Source organism: Mycteria americana, chromosome 2 (assembly GCF_035582795.1).
Source record: "Mycteria americana isolate JAX WOST 10 ecotype Jacksonville Zoo and Gardens chromosome 2, USCA_MyAme_1.0, whole genome shotgun sequence".
Lineage (NCBI taxonomy): Eukaryota > Metazoa > Chordata > Aves > Ciconiiformes > Ciconiidae > Mycteria > Mycteria americana.
This window is the reverse complement of record NC_134366.1, coordinates 104,171,195-104,182,184: the sequence shown is the minus strand read 5'-3', so window position 1 is coordinate 104,182,184 and position 10,990 is coordinate 104,171,195. Positions and strand designations below refer to the sequence as shown.

The window sequence follows — 10,990 nt, the reverse complement described above, 5'->3', positions numbered from 1 at the left end:
TAAATCGCTTCTGGGTAGCGCCCCCAGGCGGCCAATCACAGCTCGCCGCCACGGAGGGGAGGGCGGAAGCGCGGGGGCGTGCCGCTGTGCAAATGCTTCCGGCTTCGCCGCGGCCCCGCCTTGGGGGCGGGGCTGGGCCCTCGGTGGGCTTCCGGGTCGGCGGGGAGCGCCGCTGCTGTTGCCGGGACCGGGACCGGGGGTGAGAGCGAGGCACCGCCGCCGCCATGAACCGCTTCTTCGGCAAGGCGAAGCCGAAGGCGCCTCCTCCCAGCCTCACCGACTGCATCGGGACGGTGAGTACCCTCCCCGGAGGGCCTGGCCCGCATCCGCACCCGGACCCCCGACCCCCGCCAAGGGCCAGGGCCGCCCAGTCGGGAGGGGCAGGGGAGCGGCGGGGTGGCCGCGGGGGCGGCAGGGCACGGCCAGCCCGGGCAGTGGGGCGCGCCTGGCCGGGCGAGGCCCTGCGTCCTTGGCGGGACCAGGGGCCCGGGCCCGGGGTTGAGGGCGCGGCTGGAGCGCCTGCGCCCCGCGGGCCGTGCCGGCCTCCGCTCGTACCGGTGCGGGGGTAGGGCCTCGTACCTGAGGTGCTGCGTGTCTGTGTGCCCGCCGGTAGGCGGAAGTGCGCGGGTGCCCGCACCGACCCGGAGGCACGGGGGCTGCGTGGGCGTGCGCCGGTTGGGAGGTAAGGCAGCCTGTGGGTGTGCCTGTGGGGGGGTGTGTGTGCGTGGGGGGGTGCGTGTCTGTGCGCAGGTGTGTGTCTGGGTGTGGAAGCAGCTGTGTGTGGGCACAGTGCCCGCGTGTGTGTATGTATATACACTTGAACGTGTATAGCTACATGCCTGTGCTTTGGTACAGCGTGTTTGTATACATGCACACGTGCATTTTAGTGTGCACCTATGCATCAGTGTACCCGTATGCTGGTACGTACATTTGTATGTATATACACCCATGCCTATATTTGTTCTCTATGCATAGGAGCACATCCCATAAAAGGGTGCACACAATGTGCATGTGAGGCCTGGCTCTCCTTACATCCTCATGGATATTTTCAGTATTTCCATCTGAGGACTTCACTGCACTGCTTGCACTGGCTAACTCCTGCCATGCCACGTTGCGGGAAGGCAGGACAGGAGCGAGGGAACCAGCCCCTCTGTCCAGTACAGAAGGTGGGGGGGCAAATCTCACATTCTGATGAACATTGTTCCATCTACAACGGACAAGCTGGCCATAGGGTGGGTGCAAAGATGTGTGCAGATGGACAGTTAAACAAGCCCAGACTGAGAAAGAAATGCTGAGGAAACACGTGGTAGAATACTTCACAGCTGTTGTCAGGTTGGCCTGTCTGAAAAGAAGGTTAAGGAAAAGTTTTAAGAAGGCTAATCTTGTCATTTCATAGTCTCTTTTTTGGCTTTTAAGTTTGTGAAGAAAACTGGTATGTTTTTACAGCTCCTTCTGTTGTAAACTAGTTTTTAAAGGTGAAGAAAGAACACAGGGTCTTGAGTATTTGCCTGAGTGGTTAACAAAGTCAGGTGAAAGGTCAGTAATGGTTGTGGTATAAATGGGGGTTAACTAAGGCTAACTAAGCATTGTCCCGGGAACCTGACAACAAAAAGTTTCCGTGGAAAACCACCATTTTCCTCCCAGAATATTTATTTTGCCACCCAGTGAAGAGACTCTTTAAGTTAAATACCTAATACTTGTCACTGATACCTACACAAACCCATGCACATTAGTCTCTTGCATATGCCAGTGGCTGGGATGAGGAGAGAAACGGTCATAGTTAGTGTTTTTCCCAGTATGTTATTTTATTGGCAAAGAATCTGCATTACTTTTTAGCAGTGTTGAACCCAAACATAGCTCCAAGTATATTTAGTTAGAACAGTAAATAAAGCATATGCTCAAAAATCAGGATGAGCTTTCCTGTTGTTACCAGTGAATGCTTTGGTGCATGGCTAGAACTCCAAAACCCCTCTGAGATACTGTTACTAATACTTAAATTTGCCATTTCAGTGCTATAAGCGGAAGATGAGGAAATCTCTTCCTCACAGCAACCAACTCCATATTAGTCAGTTAGATTTTTGAGGGCTGATTTTGACAGTTCCAAATTAATGTGCATTTTCTAATGTTGAGACAAATGATAACAAAACTAGCCAGACATAGATATGCCAGTAGGCTGTCTTCCACTAGGAGCTTCTTCAATCCCAGTGGATTTTTGGGGTACATAAAAGTGTAATTTAAACAGTTGCTTTGACTGGCAACACCAGGAATTTAGGATTTTTTCCCAAAAAGGTGATCGTCACCACCACCCACCAGGAGCTGCGTGCAGTTTTGGTCCTCTTCTAGTTGTTTGTGATTAAGTTCTCTGAAAATTTGGCTATACAAGACAGCAGGTTAACTGAGAAGCAGAGTTTCAGGTTTATTTTACATATGTGGTGACTTGGCAACCAATGATGAGTCACAGTGTGGATTTTAAGATACGAAATCAAGAGCCTGTGTTGGTCAGCTGTTGAGAAATGCTGGCTCCAAGCACAGCTCTTTGGTGCGAGGAAGCCTATAAACCACTGTTATCATTACGGAGCTCCACGTTAGCTTTTTGCCCAGTTTTGACAACTTTCAATTTCTGCAGATGGAACTAAAATTTAAGACAGTTCTGTGTGCTAGTAAGTATGGGGAGAAACATACTTCCTTTTACAAGTTTGAAGTTTATGAATTAACTTTTTGTGCCAATTTACGTGAAGTAATCTATCTGATCTGTGAAAGACACGTGTGTTTTCAGGTCATTTTCACAATAGTGAAGTCTCTAGTACAGGTCCTGCTAAAGGATTAGAGATATCATTAGATTTTTTTTTTTAAATTGCATGTGAATTTTTATTGAAGAGAGTTGTGTGAGATGTTAAAAAACTTGCACTCTTTCTTTAGCATGTTAAATTCAACAGTTTGGAGACTCAAGTGATATCACTTCTGTACTGTTTTCAATCTTGGACGCATTTCGTTGTACCTTTTGAAAGAGTCAAATTGCTTTGTAAAATCTCTTACGACGTTACTTCAATGATAATCAGCCATTAAACAGCAGTTAGGAATTATTGTATTTGGCGAGCAATGATTAATGTTCATAGTTACCATTTGTTAAAAATGTAGACAACTCTCAGGCAGTAATTATGCCTATGCTTTAGATGTTCTTTCCTGCGTATGCAGAAGTAGTATGACTGAACCCAATAAGATCAGCACACAATATGCTTTTTCTCCTGTGGTAAGAGAACAAGCATCATTTTAAGATATCTAAACAATTCAAGATTTTTGCATATAAAGAGCTGGTTCTGTGGGATCACTAATCTGAAGTGTTTGCTGAAGCCCAGGAAACACTTCTCCCTTCTTTTCTTCGATGGCTGGTTACTATCAAGTTTGCCAGCTGGCTATGTGATGCCCTCCTGTCTCCCCACTTACTCCCCACGGGCATGTTCCCACTCTCCCTTGCAGTTTCTGCTCGCTCTCTTGCCGCGCCTGCCGTGCTTGCCTCGACATTGCACTAAGTGGCAGATTTTGTTTATCCTTGCTGGCTGAGCGCAGTCAGATGACTCAAAGCTGTCATGAGGCCAGTAGGAGGAAGTATGCATCAGGAACTGTGGCATTGGTGGTGTTTTTACTTTTTCTTCTTTGAAAAAACACTCCAAATTTATGGTTTTTCAGAGCAGTAAGTAGGAAATATAGGAACAAAAGGCTAATAGTTGTGACAACAATGTTAAAATTCAGTCTTATATATGATGTTCTTTTTTTTTTTTTTAATTGAAATAAGCTGTGATTTTGCTTAATAGGGATTTGGGATACCACGATTACTTTCTTTTATTTAGACTGGGGCCCTTCTGTAGCAATGAAATGTACCTCGGTATGCCTTATTTGTGAATAATAAAAAGCAGGTCTTCAAGTCCTAATATACAGCCTAGTTTTCTTTGGGATGAATTAGATCCATTCTCCCCTCTTCTGTCCGTTCTCATTTTTAAAAGCTGAGGTCCTGTGTAATGCGTGTGTCAAATTTTTATGTAATTAATCAATGTAGGAGGATCTGTCTCCGTTTCCTGCTAGTACTGCCTAAAAGAATCATTATATAAATAAACCAAATAACTTGTTTTTCCCCTGTGGAGGAGGCTGACCTCAAAGATGCATTTAACTGATGAAAATCTTGAGGAGGTGCTACACTTCGAACCTACAAGAGTTTTAAAATCGCAAATATCTCTTTTTCTTGCTATTAGGAAAATATTTGGCATAATAGAAAGCTTAATGCAATTTTTTTCAATGCCAGCTGTGCCCAGGCACTTTCATGTCTTGTGTGGAGTGTTCCTATCAAATGTTCTGCTCAGGATGCCTCTGGCGAATGCACGTTGCTCTCACAGAGCAGAGATTTAAAAGGGTCACTGAGACACCAAAATGAAAATCTGCATAATTATACATGTTTAGCCACACTATTAGGAAGTCAGAATTGTAAATTTGCACTGATTGTTCTCATGCTATAATTGGAATGTCATTATATTCTAATCCCTAGAGAGGCTCCTTGGAATGAGAAATTAATATGCTTTATTTTGTTGTTTCCAGAGAAATGCTGTGATAGTCGGTTCATGTTAAGGAGGCTTTCTCTCTTTTTTTAGGAATTAGTGTGTGCTGTTAGAATGATCTGTACTTGGGTTTGGTTATGTAATTATCATCTTTAACCCTCTAACGCAGAAGGTTAAAATATTTCATCATGACAGCTCTGTGGTATGCTTTGCAGCAGGGCCGTTAAGGTTGGCTGCTGGAGGTCTCTTACTGAGCTATGCAGCTACTATTGGGGTTTGAAGCAAAAGTGCAGTAAGAATTCAGAGTATCTACCAGGTGGAACTGCTGTGTCCTGGCCCCCTTTGCGGGAAGTGATGGGAAAAGTGTCTCTCTGACAAAGAAGTTAGGCACCTTTGAAAAAATGGTTAAGTCTGGGCTTCTTAAACGTAACCGGTAATCCAGGTGTCATTCTGAAGGATTAATGTTCTCTGCCCACCAAAAATAAACCTCTAGCCGTGCTGAATATGTCCCTCTCCCTTTTGCCTTGCCCCATTATCTGCCAGCATGGTACACTTAAGTTTTTCTTTTTCCATTCCAGTTTAGTCCCTGACACTGTATGTTATCAGAAATTCCTGAATAGAGACTGTGACTTGAGTGGGTGTGCAAGGGAGCATCTCAAACTGATGAGAACGTGTTACAAAGGCAGAGCTTCCCGCAACCTCGGAATGTTTCTTGTGCTCCTTGTAGAAGGTGTTTCACTTGATTCTGGTTTTGGATTCTGTACAAACTTTAAACTGTTTATAAAACCACTGAGTGAAGAAACAATTCCGTTAGAAGCATAATAAAACTGAGGCTGTTCTTTTTGTTCTGCAATACCTGAATAAAACCTTAATAAATGTTTTTTTGTTTATTTTCCCTGTCACGTATTAAAGGTGGATAGCAGAGCTGAGTCAATTGACAAGAAAATCGCTAGGCTTGATGCAGAACTAGTGAAGTATAAGGATCAAATGAAGAAGATGAGAGAGGGGCCTGCAAAGGTAAGAATCTTCTGTGGGATTTAAGCATGAGAGGATGTGACTGACAGTTCTTGTCATGTAGTGGGGTGATTTATGCAGTTCATCAGTTTCTTAGTATTGCATCTTACTGTACTGATGAGATAGAAGATCCTGCAGGATTATTTTTATGCTGAAGCATCTCTTAGACATGCATCTTTGAACAGTGTTTTCATTGGTTTTTATTTCTTCCAAAGGGTAATGTAATTCCTCAATCAGAAGTAACTTGCTTCCCTTCTTCTTTCTGTTACCTGAATTAAGTCTGGTAGAGAGGCTGTTTTGTTCATCAGCCAAAATAAAAAGGTCTGCGCTATGCAGAAAGGGAGTAGGAAAACCTGTTTTTGAAAGGGGATGAACATATAATATAAAATGTATCTAATAATAAAAATACGTGATATAAACAGTATTGTTAAAGTACCTTTTGCAGTATTATTTGATGCTGACCATTAAAATGTGTTGATGAAAGATGGTTCTGATGACTAAGTTTGACTTTGTATTCTGCTTATCAAAAAAAAAAACCTCAAATGCCAGAAATTTTGAAAGTCTTTTCTATTAGACGCTTTACATACAAGCCTATTTGGTTAATCATTAATGCAGGACAAATGGTGAATGTGAGTATTGTTAAACTCTTTGCACTTCTAACTGAGGAATCTTCTGGAAAACTTAAATGGGATACATTAGGTTTAAACAGTATAATCAAGAGTAAAGTCAAATATTTTTCCTAATGGAACAATATTGTGTCTTTCAGAATACAGTAAAGCAGAAAGCGTTGAGAGTGTTAAAGCAGAAGCGAATGTAAGTTTAAACCTTTCTCAGTTTGGGATTAATGAAAGCCTGTTTTTTTTAAAGGGGGGTGGCACTCTTTCCAGTACTCTTACTTCTGAGCATTCTTTAAAGAAAAATGTTGACCAAGCTAGCCAGCCTTTCTGAAGCATCTCCTTACAGGTTTTGTGTTGGCATATTTGTGCCTTATTTGTATGTGAGTATATAAATTTGGATTGGGACAAGCTGACCTTAATCTGCTCATTATTAAAGCTATGCTTGGCTCCTAAACTTTCTGAGAGCGTGCCTCATTTTATATTATTAATTGATTACCATAAATTGTGTACTTGATGATCTTGGTCTGGTTTACTGGCAATTTACCTGTTCTCTGTGGACACCCTTTAGGACTTGAGCACATGTAGCGCAGGTAATTGTGTCTATGCAAAAAAAGCAGAATGGACAGGATAGATGATCCTGTGGTCTGCTCTAGTCTAGTATACTGCCTTGAAAAGTGTCCAGCAACAAATGCAAAGGAAAGAATGTCAGAACGTGGCAAGTGTTCCGGCGTGCTTCACTGGAATATTTTATAGTCCCTGAACTGCAAATCTCTTAGATGCTATCTGAGCCAAAGCTCATATCGTCTTGTATTTCATATTTGTCAGATGAATTGTACCTCTACAGACTTGCTCAATTACTTGTTAAGTATTTGTGAATTCTTACCATCCAAAACATCCCATGGTTAGGAAGGCAATAGTTCAGTTAGATCTTGTGAGAAAGGACTGCTTGGTTTTGGGTTTGGGGGTTTTTTTTTTTTTTTTGACTATGCTGCCTGCTAATCTTACCTGATAGTTGTTCCCCTAGTTACAGTCACTGGGCCCCTCATAATAGGCTATCATCATATCCCTCAGTCATCTCTTTTCCATCTTGTTGAACAGTAATATACTTAGTCATTCCTTGTCCAGTAGCTGTTTGTGTTTGGGTCATCCTTGTCTTGCAGACCTCCTGCCTTGGATGTTTGAAGAAGGACTCATTGTTCATTTTTATGCTTTCATTTTTATGTTTAACTTGACATATTTTACATTCTTGATTGGATACAAGTTTAGCTTTGAGAAGGATGATTTCTTGATTTCTGAAGTCCCCCTTTTCTTTTTGGTTAGCCTTAATAGTTTCCTTTTGCTACCCTGTCCTCCCCCTCCTCCCTGCCCTGCAAAGCTCCAGTGCAGAGCCATTGTGGTTTGGATAACCTGCATCTCTTCCGTTCTGCTTACAGCATTAGGGAGCAGTGGCATGCATCTCTAGCTTACAGCGATTTAAAACTTTTGCTATAACCTCACCTACTGTGTAAGCCTATACAAATATGGTACTACCATCAGTTAAAACAGAAGCTTATTTCAGGAGTAGCTTTGCCAACTTTAAAGACACAGAAATGCATAATCGCCAGATGTTTATGAAGCTGTTTATTCTGCGATTGTTTATAATAAATTAAAAAATCTGTTCTCATCTTTAGACTACTGCTGCTGCTTTTTCAATTTTTTAAAAAACTAAGAATTTTTGTGGCAGTAAATAGTGTGGTGTTTTAAAGCCATTAATTTCATTGTTTTTAACAGGTATGAACAACAGAGGGATAATTTATCACAGCAATCTTTTAATATGGAACAAGCTAATTACACTATTCAGGCACTGAAGGATACAAAGACAACGGTACCAGTATATTAATCTCACATTTGTTTAATGTGTGTATGCTACATCAGATACGAGCATGTTGTTTGACTCTATTCTAGGTTGATGCAATGAAACTGGGGGTGAAAGAAATGAAGAAAGCTTACAAGCAAGTCAAAATTGATCAAATTGAGGTGAGCTTCTATAGTTTAAATTATTAAAGAACAGAAACAATGTACTGAAATAGTGACGAGTGGACTATGTAACTTAAAGGTCAGCTAACTGTTCTAGTTCACATGAGTTTGCCTCCATTTTTTTATGGGACTACCATCATCATTCTTTCCTGATTTCTCTGGTACTGCACAATCAGTTGTTGGCCTTACTGCACTGACTGTTGTTTCCTTGCTGGGCTAATCTTTAATCTCTCCCTTCCTTTCCTCTGCACTTCAGCATAAATGTTGGTGAATACTTCCTGCCATGGCTTTTTTGTGTCCCCCCCGCCCCTGCCCCCATGTTATCAACATGCTGATTAGTCCTTTGCTCCCCCCAGTTGAAGGTAGTGCCTGATTAAAAAAACAAACCCCAAAACAATGAAAAAACCCCCACAAAAAAACCCCAAAAAAATTAATTTCAAGAGGTCTGCAAGGCCTGGCCCTGTCTTCAGAAAATGCATTAAAAAAAGCCATAGGATCTCTAAATACAATTTAAAGTATGCTGCACTTAAACTCTTATCAAATGCCAGTGCTGAATTCCTTCAAGTTCTCTTTCCTATGCTGTTTTTATATATGCCTTGCATTGTAAACCTTTAGGCAAGTATTGTCTCCTTACTTGTACCCAAGTACAGTGCCAATAGGTATGCTAAAGTATCTTCTAAATTTTGCTGTGGCACAACTCAGGTTAGTGCTTATTCTCCAGACGGTATATTTAATTTATCTAGATTTCATACTCTCCTGCTTTTCAAGATAATGCTGGACTCTGGGTAATTTATTAGAGGTTTTCAATTTACCCTGAAGAATACTTAAAACAAAAGAATTTTGCAGAGATGTTGTTTCAAGGTTCCTCTTTTTCTACCTCATACATTTATTATAATTTTAACAGTAGTTAAAGCCACACTATAGTACTGAATGTGTGTATCTTGACTTGTATTAATGCTGCTTCAAAAAATGGTTTATGCATTAAAAAAATTGAGTGCCATGTATGTTGGAATTATTAAACTGAATTTGATAAAGCTCTGATAAACTTAACTAAAACTATTAAATATGGACCAGTTGAAATTGTTTCTTGCTTCAGGACATACAAGATCAGTTAGAGGATATGATGGAAGAAGCCAATGAAGTCCAGGAGGCACTGAGTCGTAGCTATGGAACGCCGGAGATTGATGAAGATGACTTGGAAGCAGGTTAGGAAGGTGGAGGATGATTTTTACATTACTAAATGTAAAAATCATCATACAGTCATACAGTGATTTTTTAATTTAATTAGTCAAATGCTTTAAGTGTGTTTTTAAAAAAAGTTTTAATCACTTTTTTAAAAATAAAAGTTGCATTTCCTTTAAGACCAGTAACAAGAGTATGAGATACACACTAATAGAATGCTACAATGAAGGAAACAAGGTTCTCTGTTTTGTGTGTGCGTGTGTATTCCCGACTGATGAGTAAGTAATGCTAAATGAGTATGAATGTAAGCATTAAATATGAATCCTGTTTCTCTGTAAGAGCAACTTTTCTTTTGCAAAAGGAATTCCTTCCATAACTTTTTCAACCAACATAATTCTGTTTCAGAACTGGATGCGTTAGGTGATGAGCTATTAGCTGATGAAGACAATTCCTACTTAGATGAAGCCGCATCTGCTCCAGCAATCCCAGAGGTCACTCCTACTGACACAAAAAACAAAGTGAGTCCTCTCCTCTTTAAAAACAAAATACGTACTCTTTTTTTGTTTGTTTTGGATTAATCTCATTTGTGTTGGTTGCTTGATATTTGGAATCCTTAATGTTTTGAACAAAAAAATGTGCTTAATGTTTCATGTATTTTGGATTTCATATATGAGAGAATACAGTGTACTGAATGCTCTTTATTACAGAGAGCTAAAATGGCATTTTGTAACTCCTATCTAAGATTGTCAGACTGCAAGTAGAATTCAAGTGTACCATTACAGTTCCTAGTATAGTTATTCTTAAAAATGTAAGAAAGTCTTCTGTATGTTTGCTTCTGGGCCTTCATAGTGAGGAAGAACACCGATGTTCTTATTTTGATCCCAGCTGTCACACAGTGACAATTACAGATATATCACTTCATAGAAATGGTAAGGAAACTTCTGTGAAATGTTCTGGTTGGTGGAGAGTTGTTAACCCGTTGCTTCTTTTTCTTTCTTACAGGATGGTGTATTGGTGGATGAATTTGGATTGCCAAAGATCCCCGCAACATAAATGTTTCAAAAGCACAATGGATATAATGAACTATACTTTACAAATCAAATTAAGAATTTTTTTTTTTTTTAAATCCTGGAGAACTTGTCCTTCCAGTGTAACCTTAGTATCACTACATCCTAGAATGCAATATGAATGGCTGGTGGTGTTCTTTCTTTGAAGAAAGTTGTTCTACTACTGACTTTTCTATTAATGGAAAATTTGGCGCAATTCCCTTCAGTGGAAGCAGTCAGTCTAATAGGTTTTGATTTCTGTGTCTTATGGACAAAGTAATACGTGAAGAGTAGTGGTGGCTGTTGATAGCTGAGGTTTATTTTGACTTGGTATTATGTTTCTCTTTCCTGAAACTAAGACTCTATGTTGCTGCTTACTCTCTGTAAAATAGCTCCCTTATTACTAGGCTTATTTGATAAAAGAATTGAAAGCAATTTTTAAACTACTGCAGTCTTGAGACTTTTATGCTATTGTACTTGCAACCTTCTTGAAAGCTGTAATAAATAGGGTTATCGTTGACTTCATGTATTCTGTGGAGACATAAAATCATGTAGATTAGCTGATCCT

The 10,990-nt window shown here is 40.5% G+C and overlaps 1 protein-coding gene across 1 annotated transcript; it reads left to right on the top strand.

Moving 5' to 3' along the window:
- Positions 1–122: 122 nt before the first annotated feature.
- Positions 123–10,947, top strand: CHMP5 (charged multivesicular body protein 5). Its single transcript, XM_075494163.1, has 8 exons — positions 123–293; positions 5,460–5,564; positions 6,328–6,374; positions 7,949–8,042; positions 8,123–8,194; positions 9,291–9,399; positions 9,782–9,894; positions 10,379–10,947. Exons 1-8 carry the CDS (start codon positions 225–227, stop codon positions 10,427–10,429), a joined length of 660 nt encoding a protein of 219 aa, XP_075350278.1. The 5' UTR covers positions 123–224; the 3' UTR covers positions 10,430–10,947.
- The last annotated feature ends 43 nt before the right edge of the window (positions 10,948–10,990 follow it).